Below are 25,343 nucleotides of genomic sequence, written 5' to 3' on the forward strand. Positions count from 1 at the left end.
ATAGTGCATTCTGTTTTAGTAAGAATCTTTCCAGTGTGATCCAAGCTGTCAGCTGAGGGAACCTGTGAGTAACAGGACCCTCACTGTTTCCAATATTCCTTCTCTGGGAATGGCATAAGAGCTTCTACTTGTGTTCAAATTAAAGGAGAGCGGAAATAAGTAATGCCTCAAAATATAGATAAGAAAATACATCCCATGAGACAAGAGACCCAGGACTGTGTGGTGAGGAGAAGACACAGGGAGACTTGCTCATCTGAGCAAATATTGGGAGAGCCTAGGAAATGCTCTCCACAGAGAAGCATGATGACTGTTCCCCTCTTTCTGACCTTACAAACGTGGATTATTTTTGAAGCTGAGTGTATTCACAATTTGTGCATAAATTCTGTATCCTCATAAGATCACTAATGCGGGAACTTGGTGTTTACTCTTGATGATTTTAAGAAGCCCTCGTAGCTTCTCTCAGAAAGGCACCAGGAGAAGTGAGGGCTTCTCACATAGTAAAAAAGAACACAGCACACTGAAAAGTGGGCTGCCAGCAAACCCACTCATGGAAAACTGAAAGACAAAAACAGGTTTGCATCCAAACCAGGCATTTTCTTTTACTATGTGTATGTGGCAGGGTGTCCCCTGTGCTGGAGGGACAGGAAGTTATGATACCATCTGACCTTGGTGCTGGGAACTAAACTGAGTCCCCTCGAGAGCAATAAATGCTCTCAATTGCTGAGCCTTCTCTTCAGCTCTCCAGAGCCCTTACTTTCTGAGACAAGATCTCTCGCTGAACTCGGAGCTGATGATTTCTGTCTACACTGCTAGCCAGTGAGCCTCAGGATCGGCCAGTAGTACTGGGCTTACAGATGTGCATCACTGTGGTCAGTGTGCTTACTTTGGAGCTTGTAGGCAATTCAGTGAACTATCGTAGGCCAGTCCCTTCACTAGGCAACCCTATCAATCCATCTATACAGGAAATAGCTTAAATTGTCTTCCAAATATTTCTCCTTTCCTATTCATTCCCCTACCCCTCCCCCAAGAGGAGGAAAACTTTTTGAGCTTTGAAAATTTCTCTTTGGGGGACTGAGAGATGGTCAGAGGTCAAGAGAACTGGCTTCTCTTCCAAAGGACCTGATTTGATTCCCATCATCTGCATGATGCCTCACAACTTTCTGTAATTCCAGTTTCAAGAGATCCAACACTATCTTCTGGCCTCCATGGACAACAGGCATGCACATGGTGCACAGACATACATGCAGGCAAAAAGCCAATATAGATTTAAAAATAAATAAAAATTAAAATATTCCTAGTTTGGGCCACTGAGGAGATAACCAGAGAGTTAACTATTGCTGAACGATCATAGAACTTGGGTTCAGATCTCCAGCACACAAGCCAAAAGCTTTAGAGATGCTTTCTGCACAAAAGGGGAAGCAGAACAGGACTCAGCATGACGTGTGTGTCACAAGTAATACGCTGTGTGTGATGGCGCATGCCCTTAACCCCAGCACTTGGGAGGCTGAGGCAGGTGAATCTCTGAGTTCAAAACCACCCTGGTCTACATAGGCAGGTCTCTCTAGTCTATATAGAGAGTGTCTTAAAAACAAACAAACAAACAAAAACCTAACTTTATCCCAGTCTTGAACACATTTTTTGCTTCTTAATAATGCATTTTTAAAAGTTGGTCTTTATTATTTATGCATAGTCTACTTGGTAAAGACTTAATTAAAAGAAAAAGCTAACATGGAATTTAATTTAAATCACAATGCTTATGGGAAAACTAGCTTTTAACTCCAAAACTTTAATCAAAAGTCTAATATCTATGACAGTTTGCTCTAATGACCAAGCAATTAATTAGAGTAAAAATTTAAAGGAGCATAAAAACTAAATAGCAAACTAGACTAAAAAGTGCCAAGCTAATGTTACATAATTTAACATCAAAAGTATTGGCAACTTACTCTTCACTAATGACATAACAAATGAAAAATAAAATTACATTGAATAAGAGGAACAAATGTATTGAGTTCACTTATTCATTCAACAAACATTCACCAAATTTAGTAGTTTGTTTCTCTATTGGTGTGATAAAACACCATTTCCAAGAGCACCTTGGAGAAGAAAGGGTTTATTTGGCCTACAAATTACAGTCCGTCATCCAGAAAAGCTACAGTGTCAGCTCAAGGAGGAAGCTGAAGGCAGACATAAAGCGGAACCCACGGTGCTCACTGGCTTGGTTCCTCTGCCTGTCCATATATCATAGACCACCTGTGTAGGAGTGCGCCACCCACAGTGGTCTGAGTGCCCCCACACCAATTAGCAACTAAGGAAATGCCCCACAGACGGGTCCACAGGCCAATCTAATAGAAAAAGTCCCTCAGTTGAGGTTCCTTTTCCTCCATGACTCTAGTTTGTGTCAAGTTGAAAAAAAATTAGGCAACGCAACTAACTCCTTTGTCAGCTGCACACAAACACATCACTATTAAATCATAACCTTTCCTTTGCTGTTTGTTCTCAAGAGCTCATGTTAAAAACAAAACATGAAACAGTCTCAAAGTTTCATAATTTTCAACACTTTAAAAGTCTAAGTTCTGTCTCTTTTGTTTTGTTTTTCAAGACAGGGTTTCTCTGTGTAGCTTTCAAACCTGTCTTGAAACTTGCTCCGTAGAGCAGGCTGGCCTTGAACTCACAGAGATCCGACTGCCTGTGCCTCCTGAGTGTTGGGATTAAAGACATACACCACTATGAGGGTGATACCCACTGAAACAGCTGACCTGAGCTAAATGGAGCTCACTGACTCTGGACTGACAGAAGGGGAACAAGCATAGGACCAAACTAGACCCTCTGAATGTGGGTAAGAGTTGTATACCTGGGACAGACTTCGGGGCCACCAGCAGCAAAGCCAGGATTTATCCCTACTGCTTTAACTGGCTTTTTGGAGCTCATTCTCTTTGGAGGATTACCTTAGCCTAGAGAGAATGGGAAGGAGCTTGATGCTGCCCCAAAGTGATATGCTAGACTTTGTTGACTCCCCATGGAAAGCCTTACCCCCTCTGAAGAGTGGATGTGGGGGTGGGGGGAGAAGGAGGAGCAGAGGAGTGGGAACTGGAATTGGTATGTAAATTTTCAATTAAATAAAAAATACGTGGTGTGAAAAACAAAGATAAAGGAAAGTCTAAGTTCGCTTTAGCACTCTAAAATCTTTTATCTGTGGGCTCCTCCAAAATCCAAACTAAGTTACCTACTTATTTTTTTCTATTCTAAGGAGGAAGAACTAGAGCACAGTTACAATCAGATCACAGCAAAATCCAAGCTCTGTAGTGAAGTTCAAATCCTGTAGCTCAGTGTGCGACATTGGTAGCACGATCATGATCTTCGGAAAGGCTTGCGCAGTACCGCTTCTGCCTCTCTGCCGTCCACAGCACTCAGATTGTTCCTCAGCTGCAGGCCAGCTCTGCACCACAGTGTAGAGCCACAGTGCTCGACGGCCATCCCCCTGTCCTGTAGAGCCATGGTACTCGGCGGCCATCCCCTGTCCTGTAGAGCCACGGTGCTCTGCGGCCATCCCCCTGTCCTGTCATCTCCAACATGCAAAGGTCTCCCCTGTAACCGAGGCTTCACCTTCACCCATAGCCTCTCCAAACCTCTTCAGGAACTCCAACTCTGCCACCCAGTACCAAGCCTTAGCTTCCTCCACGACCCCTCAATCCTGAGGCTTCCTCAGCAACTGAAGCTGTTCTTTGACCAATAGCCTCCTAACCTCAGGAACTCCAACCCTGCCACATGGTGCAAGGCCTCAGACTCTCTCCACAGAAACCTGTAGTAGTGTTTGTGTGTAAGGTTGACAAGGGGTCAGTTGTTCTGGTTGATTTTTGTCAACTCGATACAAACTAGACTCCCAAACAGAAACTTCAACTAGGGGATGGCCTCTGTCATTGAACTGCGGGCATGTCTGCAGGGTGTTTCTTCTTGATCAGTTATTGATATGAGTGGGCCTTGCCCACAATGGGTGTTGCCATCACTGGGCAGGTGGTCCTAAGTTGTATAAAAACATTCTGAGCAAGACATGGAAAGCAAGCCAGTAAGCGGCTTTCCCTCCATGGCTACTGCTTCAGTTCCTGCTGCCAGGTTTGTGCTTGACCTTACACCACGGCTGGCTTCCCTCAGTGACGGACTATAACCTGTAAGCTGAAATGTGCCCACAACCACCACTGCCAAGTTCTTTGGTAATAGCATTTTATCACAGCAACCGAATGCGCACTAATACAGCAAATTCCGAGTAGGTAAAAGGGACTGGGCTTGGGTCTAGGAATAGCAGACAGACCCACTTACGTCTCGGGGAGTTAATAGTCTTTTATGATAGTTGAAAGCTCATTTTACTATCTTTTAGAATGAGATACAACAGTAAGTTGTACTTCATATTAACAATTGTGTGCTCAAATAAGTAGTTTGGTTTTTCTAATGTTAAACGCTATCCTAAGTGTCAATCACCCAATACGCAATCACTAGAGTTGACTAAGGGAAATGGATTCGAGTCCCACAGCTGATGCACACATCCTTTTCTGGAAGCCTGCACACAGTCCAGTCTCTGGGGGATTGTACACTGAACAGTGTGGAGAGAGGCACACTGAACAGAACCAACGACAAATTTCCCTTCCTTCCTTCTCTGCACTTCTAGAACATGTCAGCTGAGGTGAAGGCAAGAATATTGGCACTCTAAGTAACTTTTATAGCTAATACTCATGGGTGCACAGTTAAGTGATTTCAAAACCAGTGATCCAAGGATTAATCACCACAAGCTGTAATGATAGTCCATACCACTAGTATGCTCTCAGGTCCTTCAGCTAAGCAGATATGAAGAAAGGTGATTATTAACCAGAGAAGAGAAGTAGCAGGTTCTTGGACTATAAAAATGATGCTTTCAATTTATTAGGCAGTGTAAACTACCATTGTACAAAAACACTTGCAAATGATTATGTATCACTTTATTTTATTTTTAGCATAAATTTTTATTAATTATTAGAAATAATCAATAATGTAACCCAATCACTTTTACTTTCCAGTCCTCCCAGGTCATTTCCCATCCTTATAACCTCCCCCAAAACAAATGTAAGAGTTCATTTTTATTTTTAAATTTTGATTTGTATATGTGCTTGTTTAGCTAAGATCTCAGGTAGCCCAGACAAACCTCGAATCCCTATAACCAAAGATGACCCTGAACTCCTGCTCCCCTACCCTTATGTCCTTAGTGTTATAGTAAAAATAAAATGCCTCAGGTACCTGAGTGGCAGCAGTGAGCACAAGGGCCACGAAGGCAGCCAGTTCCAGGCAGGGAGCCACACAGCAGGTGAGAGACAGAGACCTATTAGGCTTGTCATGCAGAGAAAAAGAGAAAGTAGGTATTTATTTAGTGGATTATGGAAGGGAAGGGGAAAGGGGAGAGGGAGGGAGACAGGGGTGGGGGACAAGGAGAGAGAGGCAGAGAGAGATAGAGAACCAGAGAGAGAGAGAGAGAGATGGGCAGGGAGTGGGGAGAAGGGAGAGAAGCTGCCTCTTTGGGAGAGAGATGGAAAGGAAGAGGCTCAGGCAGGAAATGGAAGATTTGCTTGCCTCGGGGGTAGGGGGCTTGTCTCTTAAAGAGACAGGGCAGACCATTACACTTAGTTCTGAGATACAGTCTGAACTACCACAATGGGTTTACATAACGCTGGGAATTGAACTCAGAGCCTCTTGCATACTAGGCAAGCAGCCTATCAACTGAGCTACCACATCCTTGGACCTGTGTATAGCCTTTTAAAGACAGAAAGGCTTCCATAAATAATCTCACCATCTTTTATAAAAGCCATGGGAAGTGTTTACAACCATGACAGACTTATTTGGCTTTTACCAAATATATGTATAATGCAGAAATGTAATTAGTATACTCTCATCAATAAAAAGCACTATGGATACATTAACAATGAAGTAAAATATGATTGATTGCTCATTATATTTACTGTATTACTTCCCTTAATAAAATCAAGCACTGATAAGTATGCTAATGCATAGTAAAAACTGGCCCTTATCTTCAAGCACTGTCATCTATTTTATTTTTAACCTCAAAGTAATTAGAACTCTACTTTTTAGGGCATGCTTTGTATTGAAAGTACTCTGAATAACCTTGCATACACAAAGACATTACCTGGAGACTTTTGGTCAATCTTCTCTTTATGAATTAGTAGTAGGTTCCGGATAAGCATTACATTAGTGTGGTTACACAGAGACAGAGGCTAACAGTTCAGAGTTAGATGTCGGAGCTCAAACACGATTACAGCTCTTAGCACACTTGTCATACTTACTGTGACACCAAGAGTCTTTAGTACTAAACCTAAAGTCACTAGAAATGGTCAGGCAAAGAGGCAAAAGCAAAACGATTTCAGCAGAATCTTTCCCAATCTTCTTGCTACTTCTAAGTAATTACCACATGGCCGGTTTTTATTATTATGACATTTGGCACAACGTTTTTGTACTGGGCTTTTCCTCACCTTTGTTATGATCTTCCTTCCAATTAAATAGCAAAGCATCACAGTATCAGTATAATTTGCATAACTGTAGCTTGGAAAACAAGAATTGCATGTTATGGAAATACTGTGAAAGTGTTCTGGCTACAAACAGAAGGGCAAGTAATATAAAATTTCCTCTTAAGTGAATCATAAAGACATAACTGAGCCCAGTAAAGCAGCAAAGTTCTCAGGACTCAAAAACAAGGGGTATGGTTGATACAGGCCTGTAAGCAGTGGCTGTGACTATGAACACTGAAGAGGACTGAGTACTCCCTGAGGCACTGGACAGGTTCTAGACACTGTTAAAGTTATTAAATCACCCTTAGAATAAATGAGAACTCCTTTAAATGAGCAAATCACTTGAGGGCTTGGGACCTCTGACACCCCAATTAGCAAATGTTGGACTCTCACTTGCTACCCTGACTTCCCAGAACAAAAGGGCTGCCAATCAAACAGCCAACCTCACTAACCTTATGCTACCACAGCTATCACCAAAGGACATCTTGAGAGAATTACAGTGACCCCCTGGCTCCTAAAGGCACAGCCTAGGCCAGGGCCATTTGAAATAGCTTGTGTTCACCTACATGAACCTAGATGACCCTGCAGCCATTTCCACCTAGGCCACAAAAGGGGAACAGAAGTGTGATTGGTACAAGAAGCTTAAGCATTCATTTGCTTTCTAGGTACAGTGTGGCTAGATAAAAGATAAATTACTAAGAAGTTGTGAACATGCTGCAAACATTGCAAAGGGCACAATTGTTGCTGCTAGACAGTGAAATTAACATGTAGTGCAGATCCCTGGGCAGTGAGGGGGGATGCTTTTAATCCTAGCAAATCTCTGTGAGTTCAAGGCCAGCCTGGCCTATAGAGCAAGTAGAAACCCTGTCTTGAATCCCTGCCCCCCAAAAGAAGAACATAAGGGCCAGGGAGAAAGCTTAGTAGGTAAAGAGGATTGCTGCCAAGTTGTACAAGTTGACTTCATTCCCTAGAACCTATGTGTGAAGGCCCAAAAAGGCCCATTTCCATGTTGACTAAAGGTCAGAGAGTTTGAAACTTTCCTCTAATTCCTTCAAGGTTATTGTCAACAGATGTGGCTAATTGCCAGACCTTGTGCTCCAGGAATAGAAAAGTAGTTCCTACCTCAAACAAACGTCTAAGGCTCCAACTAATTTCCAGTTTCCTTTATGGAAATAACTTGGGTTTCCACCCAGGAAGTAGTTTGCCTACAGAAATGCTTTGGTCTAGGGTGTGAGTGTGATTTGGCGACTTGTTTTGTTCTAGCAACAGAATATTTAACTATAAATGTAGCCCGTGATTTCAATTGGTATGTTCATTTCCTTGTATTAAGTTAATGCAGTCTCTTGTCTTACTCCTACCTTTTGGCATCAGGGGTATTTTAAGCAGTTGGAAATTAAATGTAGGTGGATTTTCAGTACTCACTGAAAATTCCCTCCCAGTACTATCCTATATGTTTCTACATTTTATTCTTTTCATTCACATCTTCATATTCTTTACTACATTTCTAAATCTCCATGCCTCTACCCTGGAAAAAAAGTATTTTTGTCAAGGCTGGTCCCCAACAATGATGAAAGTACAGAACTGACTCTTTCTTTTAATCATTTTTCATATCAACCATAGTTCCCCTCCCCCTTCTTCCACTCTTCCCAGCTCCCTCTCCCCCAGCCCATTCCCCATGCATTCCTCAGGAAAGGTAAGGCCCCTCCCCCTGCATCAAGTCTAAGTATGGCATTCCACCATAGCTAATGGGCTCCAAAAAGCCAGCCCATGCAACAGGGATAGATCCTGGTATAATGATCTGTTCTGTCCCTTTAAGAGACAAGCCCTGCCCACTCCTTCCCTGTCTGCTGAGTCAAGATCTTCCTTCCACTTCCAGCCTGAGTTCCTTCCTTTCTGTCTCCCTCCTGAAGAGGCAGCTTCTGCCTCTCTCTCTTCTCCCCACTTCTCCCCTTCCCCTCCCCCTCTTTCTATGTCTCTGTTTCTCTTTTTCTCTCTCTCTGCTTCTTTCTCCCTGTCCCTTTTTTCCTCCCTCTCCCCTTTCCTTTTCTCCTCCATAACCCACTAAATAAATACCCACTTTCTCTGCATGACATACCTAGTAGGTCTCTGTCTCTCGCCTGCCTCATTGTTCCCTGCCTGGGACCTGCTGCCTTCATGGCCCGCTGTGGTCCTGTGGCCTGCTGCCCACTGCCTCCACTGGGGGACCTGCAGCATTTTATTTTTACCATAACACCTGGTTCCACTGCCAGGGACCTCACAAATAGACCAAGCCACACAACTGTAGCCCACATGCACAGGCCTAGGAGAACTGACTCTTATGTGTGCATGCCATGGAATGTGAGTACTCTCCCCCAACATACATGCCTGCACACACGCAGATAATAAATAGAAGTTTAAAATGAAAAACAAAATTAATTAATTGGAAATTAATAGAAAAGAAAAATATATAAGCTGAAGACTGAGCTTCCTGCTAATATATTTTCACTCCAAACAGTTACTAAAAATGCACTTTCTAAAAAAGAAGGAAAGAAATCTGGCAAGTGGAAATGGTGAAAGTCTGGTGCAATAGTTCAGCTAGTGGAACACTAGCCTGGTATCCATGAAGCCCAGGGCTCAACACTCAGCACTGTAAAATAATGGACAGAAGAACAGAGACCTGTCAGCCCAGCACTCTGGAGGCAGAGGCAGGAAGATCAGAAATTCAAGAAACTCAAGGCAAGCCTGAGCTACATAAGACCCTGTCTAAGACATAAAAGTTAAAAAAAAGGAAAAAAACAGAGAGAGAAGTGAGAGGGAGAATGAAAGAGGGAAGTTATCATAAACTAAGGATATGAGTAAAACTAAATAAATGTTAACTGAAAAAATACTGCAACAATAATATCTAATTTAGTAGAATGAAATGATGTAGACCAATGTTAATAAGGGATACATATATAGGCTCTATAGAGAAGTCAGATTCGAGGACTAGAGGACGGCTCTGCAGTTAGAGATCTTTCTCCGCTAACAGAAAACCCCAATTCTGGTCCCAACACCCACAGTGGGGAAGCTCACAACACCCTCAACTCCTACTCCAGGGGATCCAATGCCCACCTCCAGCCCCATAGAACCCTGAAACCATAGACAACACACACACACACAAACACACACACACACACACACACACACAGGCAATCTATTGCTGTTTCATTCATAGGTACTACAAAGAAGCATGTTTCTGATTCCATAAGGCAACATGCAATGCAAAACCACACAGGGAGGCTATTGCTGTGGCTAGCTGCTTTTTGCTTCTGCCTTAGAAAGTTGGCTACAGCTCTTTGCTAAGAATAAAGATTACTTGAGAAGTTACGAAGATCCTCATAACAGAAGAGTCATGTTTTATTCATTTCCTCTTCAGATCTCTCTTGACAGAACCTTTTTTTCTTTTTCCAACAATAGCAAACTTCAAAGCTACATAAGGTGGAAGCTGCAAATAAAGCAGGCTTTCTCTTTGCCCCACCACCAATCCCAACTTTAGAGCATTCGCAAGCATTACATAATGAGAAGATTCTCAGCCTTATTCCAGCCCCTGTTGTTCTCAGGGCTACAGTCCTGTCAACCACCAAGTATAATTCAGAGCTGTCATCTTCTGGGAAACTTCAGCACATTAAATTCTTTTCTTTGCCAAGCTGATTAATCTTACAAGGAACTGCAGTAAGAGAAGATCAATTGAAAAGATCACATATATATACTGATACATACTTTAGAGAAGCCATACCCACTTCAACAAAGTCACACCTTCGAAGACTGATTTATTTATTTTATGTATATGAGTGCTCTATCTGAATGTACAACTTTATACCAGAAGAGGCCATCAGTTCCCACTATAGATGGTTGTGAGCCACAATGTGTTTGCTGGGAATTGAACTCAGGACCTCTGAAAGAGCAGCCAGTGCTCTTAACCTCCGAGCCATCTCTCCAAACTAAGCCACATCTTCTAGTAATGCCACTCCCTGTGAGATTATGGGGGCCAATTACATTCAAACTACCACATTATACATGTAGCCTTATTCAAGCATGAAAAGTAGTATGTATCTGTCCTTACATACTTCTATTATTAAAGTACCTTTTAACACAAAACCATACAAAGTAGGGTCACTTGCTCATTTATTTTTACCAGAGCAAATGCATAAGAATTATGTTTTGCCATTTCTTTGCCACTTACTGGCTGTCCAGGTTCACCAACTCCAATCGGTCCCGGGGCTCCTGTTCTTCCTTCCTGGCCTCTTTCTCCCTGAAACAGAAAGAGCAGAGTTACATGGTGAGCTTTTAAATAAATAATAAGATGATAGAAAATGTGCAGTCGATTTCAACAGAGATAATAGCCAGGCTTTTCATATTCAAGAAGAACAACAAAAATATTCAGAGGAGGCCAATTGGCTTGAATGGGAATTGAAGCAAACAAATTGCCCTGATATGCAACGGGAGAGGAGCTGCAGGTGCTCCTGTGTTGGCCAAGATGAGGTGTGACTAGTCCCGCCACTGTCCTAAGACGCCATCCCATCCTTGTCCCCATGCTATCCATTTCACCTGTCCTTAAGCTCCATCTCACACTTGATCTCCTTCCAAAGAACCTTTCTCTAGTAACTGTGCCTTGTAATTTCCACCTTCCCTGGAGTCTCCGTGTTGTTATTGTTGAAATGCTGTGCCTGGGAGCACTTGACTGCCTTCTAACCAAACTGAAGAGAACTCCCCCCTTTCAGTTATGTATTAAAGCCTATTGTCTGGACCACAAGGTCCACTTAAAATCAGTACACACCCCTGCTCTCTCATATGTTCTGCATTACACAGAGCACCGCAGGATGCTCCCTACCTTTGTAGTTTCTTACAGATCTCCCTGCCAGCCTTTACTCACTCAGTGATGTGGGCATCTAGGTTCTGCCCATGTTACATGAGCAGACAGGAGTTTACATATTAAGATGATGTACTTTCCAACCATATGTTTGCGCATTAGTGTTGAAAGCCCAAGAAACCCAACAGAACCACGTGTGCGTGATGAGAGGTGGGATATTTGGAGATACACAAAAGTTTCCTTCCAACCAAATCAAAATGCATCTTGATTATTCTCACAGTAACTGTCTGAGACCACAATGCTGCATTGTCCAAGGACCCAAAATATACAGAACTGCTGCAGAAAATGCATCTCTGCACAAAGAAGCAAGTATCCTTACCTTAACACCTTGCTGTCCAATACCAGGGGGTCCTGGGGGACCATAAGGACCAGGGGGACCTGGCTCCCCCTAGAGTGAAAAATAGGGTCATGTTAGGTCAGCTCAATAGTATTTGTTGAACAGTTCTTTGGTGTAAAGGTTTGTCATGGGAGCTCTGAGAACAACAGCAAAACCTAGTACACAGTCTGCACTCAGTTTTCCATAGCTTTAAAATATACATTTAAATATATTTTAAATCATAATAAAAATAAACATAACATTCATTGACCCTTCTGGCTCCTATAATCCTTCATAATCTTTCCTCCTGCTCTTCAGCAGGATTCCCTGAGTTCAGCCTAATGTTTGGCTGTATCTGTTTCCATCAGTTACTAGGTAAGACTCTCTGATGACAATTGGGGTAGTCACCAATCTGATCACAGGAGATATGTACCCACTATTGCTAGGAGTCTCAGCTGGGGTCATCCTTGTAGATTTGTGGGAGTTTCCCTTGCACCAGGTTTCTACCTGACCCTGAAAAGTCCCCTCCCTTTCCAATCATCTAAGGATCACAGGAGCCAGAGAGGTCAAAGACATCACCTGACCTGGGTATAGGAACTCACAGAGTCTGGATCAACAACAGGGAGCCTCCATGGGACCAACCAAAGCCCTCTACATACATGTGACAGTTATGTAGCTCTGTCCACTTGTGGGACTCCTAACAGTGGGAGCAGGGGCTGTCCCTAACACTTCGTCTGGCTCTTAGGAACCTATTTCTTAAGCTGAATTGCCTTGCCCAGCCTAAATATAAGAGGAGGCAGTAGCAACTTGATATGCCATTCTTTATTGATACTCATGGGAGGTCTGCCCCTTTCTGAACAGAAACAGAGGAGGAGTAAGGACTGAGAGGGGCGGGAGACAGGGGAGGTAGTGGAGGGAATGGGAAAAAAGGAGGAGGAGGAAGTTGTTGTCAGGATGTAAAATAAATTAAATTTTAGAAAGGAATACAATAATTTAAAAACATGCCCTGTCTGGAGCTAGAAAGACGTTCAGCAAATAAGTAAATAAATATAATATTAATGAACATGTTAGTATTGGATCCCACCTATAGTCTACTTTTCTTTAAATCCATCACGTCATAGCTATTTTTAAATGTTTTTCTACAGGAACATCTACAGGAAGATGCCCACAAAGGAAATTATCGTTACCTATGAAAATCACAATGTGACCCTTTTTCATTCATTCCACAGATAGGTTGTGAGCGCTCTGACAAACACATTTTGTTCCCTACCCAGTGACTGCCTCTCTCCCCTTTGCTATTTAGACCAATAGGAAGCTGCTTTTGCTCTTACAGACATAGTATGAATAACAACTTGGCCATGGCTCAAAGTCTGAGCATTTTCAGCTAATATGCCCCCCTCTGTGGCAGGACCATAAGAAATCTTAGGCATCCTAGAACTGGATGACAGATACCAAAGTACGGAGTCCAGACAGGCTACCTGGCTGCTCCAGCTCACACCTCACTGTCACTCATATGTGCATCCTCAGAGGACTCAGGCTTCTGGTCTTGAGAAATGATGATGGGTAAACAATCCAAATTGCTTTTTGTATAAGGTTAAATTGTTCCAGTTCTCAAAAATAACACATCTTTATTGTGAAAAACTTGTCATGTATCTTAAAACACACATATAAAATTTTAATTTCCTATTATTCTGATTAATTTTAGTATGTTTTCTCCAAGTTTTTATATGCACACATGATCCTTTAATTTATGCTAAGGAATATTTCTACCCACTGTCATCAAAGTTAGGTTTTATCCATATTAAAGATTTCTCTTCATGTTTGCAAGAGGTAAAGGTAGACATGCCGAGACCAGACTTCACTAAAGTTCAGGAACACAAAAGGGTTTTCATTAACTTTTATTTTCTCCCAGAGACCTGTGACTTTGGAAGAGACAGATAGCAACCAAAGGAATGTTATACTGGCATGGAAGAACTTGGCCTTAGAGAAGTCTGTTGGCTTCAACCAACTGTAAAAAGAAAAAGAACGAAAAGAAAAACCAACTTCACAAAATATATATACAGATGCAAAATTAATCAAAACACAGGAAACCTTCAGGATCAGAGTTCATGACCCTTTGGCATTTGGGCGATGGCATTTACAGCTGTCTGCTGCTCAGCTATTGAGAAAAGTCAGTCTGGCAGGTCAATCAATTGGAATTTCTTTCTTTTGAAATTCTACAGATGCTCCTGTTTATTCGAAATGTTCTGCATCGGGCAGCTAAAGGCCATTCTTATTTTACACATTCTTGTCTGTGGAATTTCTCTCTTTCTCTTCATTCCAGACATAAAAGTTCATAATGATTTGAATCTGTTTTCTTAATCTTAAAATACAAGCAAAAGCTCGAAAAGACTCAGGTCTCTGGAGATGCCAACTTTCCTCTCTGCAGCTTCTACATTTTCCATCCATGTTGAAATGCCCATGTATGTTATATGAGCCCCATATGGGTAGCTGATCCCATAAGTCCATAAAGGGACACTGTATACTTGCTATGTGAAGAACCATGAAATAAATACAGAGAAGTTTAAGACATGCTTCTCATTTATTTTCTAAATGTAGCATGGGCATTTTCTCTGAAGAAGGCAAACAGTTGACAGACAATACAGTACAATCCCCACCCCAAATCAGCATCTAGGAAAAATGCCAAACATGAGGCTATCTATGTGGCTGGGTTATTTTGTTTTTGTTTAATGTTTTATTGCATTTATATTTATTTCTTGGGTGTATATATGTGGGCTCCCATGCACAGATGGAGGTCAGAAGACAATATCCAAGAGTTGGTTCTCACCTTCCACCACTGGGTCCCAGGTATTAAACTTAGATCACCAGTATTGGCAGCAGGCACCTTCACTCCCTCTGCCCTCTAGTTTGCCCTTGATGCTTTTTATTATTTTTTTAATATTTATTTTGAGAAGGTTTTAAAAAGATGCACATAGATATCTGGAATGGAGTTATTCTACAATAATAACAATAGTAGAACTTTGACCACTTCCTATTCTCTGCTTTATTTCAATAATTAATGAATCCTCAAATGTACATGGTACATGGTTAATGTCCAAACAGTCCTACCAAATAGCAAAGATATTCATTTAAAATACACATAGCTAGTTTTTCCAAGATAAAAATCTTTCTATTAATATTGGTATAAGATAACCTACTTTATTTTAAAAAAATACCAGCTATAAAGAAAAAAGTTACTCACTCTATGAAAAAAATGTTAAAAATTTTAAAAGACCCTTAATATTTTAAACATGTTTATTGGGATAGGTTTTTTTTAATAGCTAAATGCCTTATTTTGGAAGATAATTTAAGAAGTTATTGTGTTAATGGTATCCTTCAGTCGGTTTTTTGTTTGTTTGTTTGTTTTTTTGTTTTTCGAGACAGGGTTTCTCTGTATAACAGCCCTAGCTGTACTCTGTAGATCACACTGGACTCGAACTCATAGAGATCCACCTGCCTCTGCCTCCCAAGTCCTGGGATTAAAGGAGTACACTACCACCATCTGGCTCTCAAGTCAATTTTATAATTTTTAGAAATTAACCTGTTGTTTAGCTAATCTTTTTTTAAAAAGCACATTTTTCTTTAATTTTTGTTTCTTTATATTTAAAAGACCAGCTTTAGAAAAAATGCAATAGTAACACAAAACCTTAAGATCACTTATTCTATTTTGATCCTTTTAAATACAGCTCTGTGTCATAGTAGATTAGAAAACATTGCACTAACCGTTGGGGGAAATCTGAGTTGCTGTGGGTGTGGCAACTTGACTCTACCGAGAGTTTATTTGTAAGTATGACTGGAAATAATTGCTGCCCGGGTTTCCAAGAAAGTTTCTTCTGGCCGGGCGGTGGTGGCCCACGCCTTTAATCCCAACACTCAGGAGGCAGAAGCAGGCGAATCTCTGTGAGTTCAAGTTCAGCCTGATCTACAGAGTAGGTTCCAGGACAGGCTCCAAAGTTAAACAGAGAAACCCTGTCTCGAAAACCAAAAAAAAGAAAAAGTAAAAGAAGTCTCTTGTAAGTGCCGACAGAGAATTGGTTTGGCGGTCGCTGTGGAAAGTGAAAGTGTGGGGCGAGAGCATCAAGAAGGGAAGAAGCCACCCCAGCTGTGAGCCCAGGGCGCCCCTTCGCCTACCTGGTGATTTCTTCATGCTGCTTTTTCAAAAGAATTACAGGGATGTGAAGACCGTGGAAGGATTGTTTCCCCTTGCTGGAACACGGTCCACATGTTACCAACTTAAACTTTATTCCCAGGAAATTGGTGTTACAACAAAGGACCCGTCAACAAGCCCTGACATAGGGTTAATGGGTTATTCCCTTTACATTTTCCCTTCCCCTTTCCTACCATGCCCACAGTGGTAAAGAAAGTGATACTCATTGTGAGACAGGCTGCCTCAGTGAGATGGCGTGCAGAGGACTTTGCACTCAGAATTGCTCTCTGGGAAATCAGCAGGAGAGCACAAGCAAGGGAAGACTTCAGACTTGGTCCTTTGTCTCTGTTATTCCTGCCACATATATGTGCACACACATGTATAAATCATGTGCCTGCAACACTGACCATAGATGCTATTTCCCTATTTCGCTTTCCTTGACCACCAGAACCACTTACCACAAGAGAGCATTAAAAGAGAACTGGTTTAAGATGCATCACCCCATGGAGGTTTAATGGTCTATTTTCCATGCCTTCCTTGTGAATGGGAGTATGAGCATTGTGGGACAATGAGTAGGTCTTGTGGACCATTTTGATCCTTCTCAGAAATTGCAAATGCCTCTGTTGTTCTAGGACTCAAGAGGAGATGCCGATGTGAAACGAAACCTACTCTATATAAACATTGCCCTGCTGCTTCACACACTTTATCCATTCAGCCTCCAAACAACCCGAGGAAAAATGCTTTGCCCCACTTCAGAGTGGAAGAATAGAATCTCTGCATTTCGAATCCACTTTTCATTATGCATAGAACCACATGGAAAATAAAAACATGGCCTTGGAGTCATTTAGTCCCACGGACTTAGTTCTGTCATTTGCAATATGAGATCTTTTATGAGATTCCAAAATGCAAAGTGAGGAGGATCATATGTGCCTTACAGGGCTGTTGAGAAGACTCACAATGTTGTCTGTAAAATTTTCAAGCCATATCCAAACATAAATTGTAGCTGTTTATTATGTGAGCATTCGATCGTTATTCACTGGGGCTTTATTGACCAACCTGCTACAAGGTCCGGTGAGCAACAAATACCTGGTGAACAGCAACCTATGCCTGTAATTGAGTATCTAATTTAATTGATGTAATTAGAGTCATAATTCACATTACATCCATACTTTGCAGATGTCTATAGTCTTCCCGGAGAGACAAACAAATAAGGTAACCACAGTATGTGGGTTAGCTGTAAGAGACACTAACAGAATATGTGCATCTCTTAGGAAGAAATGTTTAATTCTGCCCCAGGAGTTCTGAAAGTTTATTACAGTAGGGGAGATATTTGAGATGAACAAAGAGATGGTAATTTTATCTACTCCAGTACAAAAGAATAGCAGCAAAAAAAAATTGGAGAAGAGGAAAGAATTATATGAGATATTCTTTGGATGGCAAGAAGCTTGGTAGACTCAAAGAGCTAGGAATAGGGTGACAGTAATGTCCCTGCCAAGAGCAGTAGTGTGCAGTGGAAATTATACAGTAAGCACCAAATATGATTTTAAATTTTCTAGTTGTTACTTTAAGGAAGGAAATAGGAATAAATGAATTATAAGTTTACTTTTTACTTCAGTCAGTGATAAGTTTACAGTTTTACTTATCACTGAAAGATTTCAATATGTTATCAATATCTTAAAGTATTAATGATTATGTATTTCATTATTTCAGTGTTATCTTTGACGTTCATGTGTACCTTAAGTTTGAAAAAATTTCGATTGTATAAAACCCATTCCAAGTGCTCAAGAACTTCATATGGCTATGAATTTCAGAACCATGGACAGTACCAACTCTAAACTGTGTCCTGGCAACCTACAGAAACATCTTCAGGGAAGTCTGGGAAACAGAGACTTGCAAAAGGAACTGAACATTTCTAAGTACAGACTAAGGACATTTCTCTCCTAGATCTGGCCATTTTCTAGTATTCTCCATCGATGTGATTATATCCACAGTCAAACCAGAACTCGGGAGACATCCAGGTAAAATGTAGACATGCCTCTAAACTACCTCCTGAATTTATCCATCTCTACAGTACACACCAGATTAAGATCTTTGTTCAAACCATAGCATCCTTAATAGGCAACCTACAAATCTAGAACCCTCCAATCTGCTTCCTCCATTGCTACCAGAGAAATCTTTCCTTTTTTATTTTAACCTGAAAAAAAAAAGTCCTTCTGAGACATTTCCCTTTGTTAGCACAATAAAAGAGAGGTCCATGCAAGGTGACCCACAGCATGGTACCACAGCCTCTCTAGTCCTTCACAGTCACCTCTTTGCCTTAGTAGCAGTGGCCTTCATGCCTTTTTTCAGTCCCTTGTGCATGACCTGCTCTTTTCTGCCATGACACCTTAGGACATGCTTCGCCCTCTACCTAGGGGGTTCTTATGACCTTTACTATCTACCCTTCAGGTCATATTTTAAATGCCATGCTTAAAGGAGAATTCCCTGATGGGATGAAACTCACTGCGATATGAGAGCACTATCTTTCTGCAAGTCTGCATTCCTAGTGTGTTAATGTGGTTCCAAGCCTCCACAACCAGTCTAAGAAGAGGATAAAGTGAGATTTTGTTACCCTTTGATTTCTCAATGCTTAGCTAATTACAGTTATTCATGCAAACTCGTAAGTATCAGATGTTTATTGAGCCTCAGCAAGGGAGCAGCAACTGATGGATACCTGGTCAGATCTGGGAGAAACTGTGGGTCTGAGAATTCTCCTTTGGAGTTACTTAAGTTTTCAATAAAGGCAACTGGTTTAGGCATGTAATTATTAATGCATAATAATGCCAAGTGACTATTACACAATTTCCTTCAAACTCACCTGACATAATTAGTGTTTTTTAGCTAAAAGAATAATGATATAACAATAAAGATCTTAAGCTAACATTCTCAGGAAAGTTCAGGCAAAGAAAATCTGACACTTATGTACCTATCACAACTCTAACCAAAGATAACCTTTCCTTTCTCTAAAATAATAAGCAACGTAAGGCAGTGATTCTCAACCTGTGGCCATGACCCCTTTGAGATCAAATGCTCCTTTCACAAGTGTTTCCTAATACCTTCAGAAAACATACATAGTTACACTACAATTCATAACCATAGCAAAATTACAGTCATGAAGTTGCAATGAAAATAATTTTATGGTTAGGGCTCACCACAACATGAGGAACTGTATGTACTAAAGGGTTGCAGCATTAGAAATGTTGAGAACTACTGATGTAAGGGATCATTATAATTATGAATCACTTAATCATTCCTTGGGTCCCTTTCATCACGGAAAGGAGGTTTTGGCAACTTTTTTGAGTCATTTCTGAGATACAAGCGACACTAAATCAAATGTGAGTCTTGTAACAAAGACTTAGAACAAAGTTCTAAGGCTTTCAAAATGAAAAAGGGAAACTATGAGCATTTTCTTTGTGTGTGTGCAAAATGGTTCAAATGTGGCCAGAAACCTAATAAGCGGCCTGTGCAGAGACTTAGAAGAAAAGTCAGAAAGGCATTTCTGTTAAGACAGCCAAGCAGAAAGGAGGGCACAGGAGAGTTAATATTCATTAAGAACATTTGAATTGTTCTCCATTTTGAGCGCCTACTTTCTCTTGTTCCAGGGAAAGTTTTACGTGACAAAGGCTTACTTTGGGGAAGAGCGGACTTCTGATGCTCTGAGGAAGGCTGTCAAAAGATTCAGTTGCTTCATAAAACTTGGCAGCTTGTGTGGGATTCACTCTGGAACAGATGCTAAGTGGATGTTTTGCATATATTAATTTATCCTGCCCTCACAACAAATTTTATCAACCCAGAACATGGATAGCAAAGCTGAGTCACAGGGAAGCGAATTAGCATGCCAAATCACACAGCCAGAAAGTCTAACACTGCTGTCAGGCTCACAGCTTGGCAGCAGAGGTGGCACCCTCAGCTACCGTTGCCAACTACCTCTTAAAGTCATGTACTTTTAATTTTTAAAGAGTTTTAAACCCCATTTGATTCCGGGAGTAGGATGAAGGGCACAAATTTCAGAGTTATAATATATTCACAACTGAAGATCTTTCAGAGGAAGACAAGATAAATATGATAAGGTGAAAGCCAAGAGAAAAGAGAACTTAATGAACCAACTCACATTCCATTTCAGGTACTTACAGTCTACAGAATCAGTGTGTGACTGCATCAGTGATAAAACTAATGTAAATTATACTTCGCAATACTGTGATTACATACTGTAACTTTATATATAAACTCATAAATAACAAGCTGTACTGTGAGACTATCGTTATTTCACATTTCCAATTTTAAATATTTTTAAAATAACATCTACTTGACCACACACCACAAATGTATCAATCTGTGTTTTCTAAAAAACAAAACAAAACAAAACAAAAAAACCATTTTATGAAAACAAAGAACTGGGGAAAACTACAACTAACAATATTATTACATTTCAATAACTGTAGCGTGACGTTGTCAGGTTTGATCATGTTGGTCAGGCAGAAATGACAGTTCATGCAGGGTGATTTAGTCACAAAGTCACGCTCCCTCACACACAACAAAAACTAGAGAAATAAGCAGCACTTTCACTAGAACAACAGATTGGTAGAAGCCACTCAGGAGAGATTTTCACAACTGCACCTCTGACGGACAGTTTCGGTTTCTCCTGCACAAGGTAAGTTCTTGGAAAACATTCAAGTTGGACACCTTTCATTCCTACGGCAACAAAACCATTGACTTATGGAAGGGGGCAATCAATCTGACAATGATATGTGTTTCTTTAAAATGCACACTTGAAGGCTAGAAGAAGGAAATATTGTTTGGTTCATACAAAGTTCACTGAAATGATAAAAATGAAGTATAAATAATATCTGTTAAATAACATTGTTAGCATGTTGAATTCCAATAAATTTTCCTCTGTGGTTCAAATTATTTTAAGTAATGTGTGTTTTACAATTTTAATGAATTCCTTATCCTTGGAATGAACGGCTTCTCCTGCAAATTTGCTATTGCAGTTGATATAATTATAAAAACCATGGCATTCCTCTGAGCATGTGGCTAGGTCTATTCTATCTAGTACCCAATCAAGCTAGGCATATGAGTTACACACAGAAATGTCCTGGGAAGTGTTGGCAGCTTTTCTGATCTTTTGGGTCATGAGCGCTTCTGTGTTGGCAGGCTCTAACTACATAGACACACTTGCACACGCATGTACACAGTCTACCCCAGCTGCCAGAGTCATAGAGATCAGAGGTTTAGGAATGACGATCATCTGCCTTGAAGTCATTGACTGACATCCCACGTGTTCTGGCAACCCTTTCAAGTTGTCACTATCAGTTGTCTCATAGCGGATGAATTAATAAGCTTATATTCCTGGTGAGCAGATGCTCACGCAAGTCAAAGCTCTTTCCACATCAGGAATTGCTGAACTACTAACAATCTCTTCCCTTTAATTAGATTTGGAACAGAAATAATATTTAGACCTCGGCATCTCTGAAAGCAAAAGAGTCTCAAAATTTGGTCAGTATTATTCACTCAATAAATGTTGTAATGAAAATTAGAAAGCGCTCCTTCCTCTGCACTGACTCATTACACTCTAGTTTAGAACTATCAGCCCCCTAGGAGAACCAGGGAGCCCAAGACTGAAGCTGCTATATTATATTCAAGTGCTCTTTTAGAACCACTTTCCACAAAGTCCAAAATACAACCAGTGTGCTTAGAGGATTGTGAACCTGAAAATGCTCTTGATTAGTTACTTCCACTGAGAATTGCAGACAAACTTTCTCTGACTCACCTTCCATCAGGTTATAAGATATTACATATCATGTTATGAACCGTAGTTGGTAGGTAGTTGAAAGCAATGAGTTGTTTGAGACCTTTTATACTTGATTATTGTTTGAAGAGAAATCTAAAATTCTTTAAGTTTTTCTTGCTATGGTATTTAACTATTTCCAAACCACAACTGAAAATATTAGTCATGTTTAGTAGGTTAACCCCCAAGAGCAGTGGTTCTCAACCTTCCTAATGCTGTAAACCTTTAACACAGTTCCTCACGTGGTGACCCCCAGTCATAACATTATTTTGGTTGCTACTACATAACTGTAATTTTGCTAGGAATCATAATATAAATTTCTTGGAGACCGAGGGTTGTCGAGGATGTTGTGACCCATGGGTGGAGAGCCACTGTTCTAGATGTCCTAGAGCCACTACACTTCGAGTCAAAGGAAGTATTTTAGTAATAGCCAAAAGTGATGCATTTTAAAACTAGTGCATCTTCAGAGCAATATTTCTATTCCCCCATAAAATATTAACATTATAGACAACGTAAGACTACAGGTCACACACATATCACCCTCTTACCTCTTAGAGGAGAACATGGAAGCATGAAGAATGTTTTAGTTAGTGCACAGGAATGTCTATTGATGGGTGAACCCTATACCATTGTGCCAAGTTTATAATGTTAGAAACATAATTGGCTATTCCAGACACTCATTCAATTCCCTGCACCACCCACTGCCCCCTCTTGATTTCTCTGAGTTTTCTTAGTGTCTCTGAAGCTAAACTGAACACAAAAACAAAGGCTCTCATGTAAGAGTACTTCATGTTTCTTATACTTGAACCTAAAGTAAGAGCAAGAAGAAAGCCTCAAGAAAAAAAGTCCTTTAGAAAATATTGTGGATATCCCAGAAGAGTGCAAGGTGGGATATGGCAGACAGTTGCCCCTGAAGATAAGTTCATGTGATATAGTATTAGTATCACCAATTCCATTAGTTTGAGGAATGCTATGTGGTACTTTTCTTTGGGAGAGGCACCAGGGTATCACCAGTGCTCTTTGGGCCCTGATCAACATCGGGTTTTACTGTGGGGCACCTTTGAGTGTCACAGGCAGCTTCACAGATGCTATAATGTGGTCCTTCCCCTCAGACAGAGTCCTAGAAAGAGCAGATTTGCATGAGATTTGAAACCAACTATCCCTTATAAATACCTTAGAAAGGTCTCAAGAACCAGCAAGGGCGGCTCATTTAGTCTTGTGTCCCCAACACCCCCCACTGTGCTTGTTTGCTCAGAATTATTTTGAACCAGTTGAAAGACCTCCCCATCTTGATGCATTCTAGCGAACTAGCGGAGGACCCCAATGACAGCCTGGCCAATGACAACAGCCTGCCTTGGGAAAGTAGGCAGTGCTGGGTCTCTAGGGCGCCAGTCTCTCCTGGGGATACAAGTTCAGCTTGGTCCCAGGGATAAGGGGTTTGGGGCATGTCTATAATTATATTTCTAATGATTTCAAAGACTATTGGGATGTTCTTCTGAGTGCTATTACATGATCCTTGTGAATGGGAGAGCCTGAGGCTTCTGAAGCAAGGATTCCTTCTAAGAAAACTCTGTGTTTTGTTGCTATGGCAGCAAGGGCATTCAGGACAGAATAGGAGTTAATTGTCATGTGGAAAGTATCAGTGGCAGAAATGATCGGTGAAAGCGGGCCAGAGGCACATTTTTCCTGATTTAGCACATGCTTTTTTTTTTCCTTTTTGTTCTTTGGCCACCTTTTCTGAGTTGAGGAGACCTTTGATGAAAAAAAAAAAATCCAACCCAGAACAACAAACAGTGATTGTAGTTCATGAGAGACACCATTCATAATTCAAAGCCATAGGCAGGCCCCATCTAGAAACTCTCACGGAATCTTGGTGAATGTTGTAAGTGTACGGTTGCTGTTTTGGTCTGTTTGTTGCTGTTTGGTGTCAGCGAGCCACACCGTAGCTGAAAGTGCAGTGAGAACAGTTTCTTTTTTCCAGCCAATTTCCTTCTTTCTTTCCTGTGATTTCGTGTGATCGTTATAAACAATCAGAAATGACCTTTCAAAGAACTGTTTCTCACACTTAGAATGGACTATGAGGGCAACAGATGTCATTTCCATGCTGACTATAAGAAACGCACTGGTCTCGGGTCAAATATTCAGGAAATTCAGCATTTGTTTTCTGAAGGAGAGTAAATAGCACATTGTGGATAAAAGCAGACTTTATCCCCTGGTGCGGATGGTTTCTGGCTTTAAGAGCCCAAGAGCATTGCTTACATTCTTGGAACCTCAGAAGCTTTATTTGTATAATGGTGATAAGAATAAATCATGCCCAGGAGGCAATATTGGCAGTAGCATATTAAGAACTGTACGTGTCACATAAGAAATGTCCAATAAATGTTAGCAATGAGTGTGGAGGCGTGAGGACAAATAACCTTGCCCCGGCTCATCAGAAAATAATTCAGACTGCTTGAAATCTACAGATATTTTTACATAAATTTCAACCACAATTTCTTAAAATATCTTTCAACCAAATAATATATGAAAAGAAAAAACAATATAATATGCAATATAACATGATTTTCAGACTGAAGACCAAAGAAGGTCATTGCATGGCCACAATTTAGACACATCCCAAGAGGCAAGATGGAATTGTTCCCCAAAACCTTATTCTTAAGACAATATACTCACAAATGTATAAGAGGAAAAAAAATCTTAGCCAATGATCAATGTGTCATACCTCTGATGAATAGGACTAAAAATATTAAAAATTACAAGAAAGTACTAATAATTTCAAAGCAAGGATTAAGAGACCAGGCACTAGAGAGATGGACCAGAAGTGTAGAGCACTTGCTGCTCTTCCAGACGATGTTGGTTCAGTTCCCAGCACCCACGTGGCATCTCACAACTGCCTGCAACTCCAGTTTCAAGGGTTTTATGCTCTCTTCTGGCCTCTGCAGTCACAAGTCATGTACATAGTGGACATACTTACATATAGGCAAATAATTATAACATAAAATAAATAAGAAGGAATCAGAAGTAGGAGCAGGAAGGGGAAGGAGGAGGAGAAGAAAAAAGAGAACACTAAATTTATTACCTGAAATCAGAAATATAATGAAACACAGACAGGGAAACTCATTTCTACCTCACAATTTCCAAGTAACACCCAGTACATTCCCTAGAATTGCCTGAACTCGTGTGTGTCGGGGGGAGGGGGTGGTGTTTGTTGCTGGGGATTTAAACCAGAGTCTTATACACTAAGTACTCGACCACTGAACTATACAGCCAAGTTCTCTTACTTTCGAATTATTTTATTCATTTGTTTTAATTTTGAGACAGAGTCTTACTAAGTCACCCAAGCTGACCTTGTGTTCTGCCTGTATCATCCACTGGAAGAGCAAGAATTATGAGTCTGGCTGAAAGCGGCATCTTTCAGATGGCAGTGAACTTTGTGATAAAGGCAGAAAGATCCAAATTCAAGGACGACCTGGGATTCAGCAGAAGACTTTGCTGTTGTTGTTGTTGTTATAGTGGAGAGGAAAAGAAAAAAGGAATGGGAGAAGGCGGGGAGGAGTGGGAAAAGGCAGTGAGGAATAAAAAGG

At 40.8% G+C, this 25,343-nt stretch overlaps 1 protein-coding gene across 1 annotated transcript in view; it reads right to left on the reverse strand.

Annotated features, from left to right (window-relative positions):
* Window positions 1-25,343, reverse strand: part of Col28a1 (collagen type XXVIII alpha 1 chain) — a 159,892-nt gene that overhangs the window by 102,040 nt on the left and 32,509 nt on the right. The window contains exons 12-13 of the mRNA XM_048448926.3: window positions 11,750-11,818; window positions 10,744-10,812 (exon numbers count right to left, since the gene is read on the reverse strand). Of these exons, the coding sequence (XP_048304883.3) occupies window positions 10,744-10,812; window positions 11,750-11,818 (138 nt within the window). The remainder of the gene's footprint in view (window positions 1-10,743; window positions 10,813-11,749; window positions 11,819-25,343) is intronic.

This window comes from Myodes glareolus, chromosome 25 (genome assembly GCF_982192425.1).
Source record: "Myodes glareolus chromosome 25, mMyoGla1.1, whole genome shotgun sequence".
In the NCBI taxonomy this organism is placed as follows: domain Eukaryota; kingdom Metazoa; phylum Chordata; class Mammalia; order Rodentia; family Cricetidae; genus Myodes; species Myodes glareolus.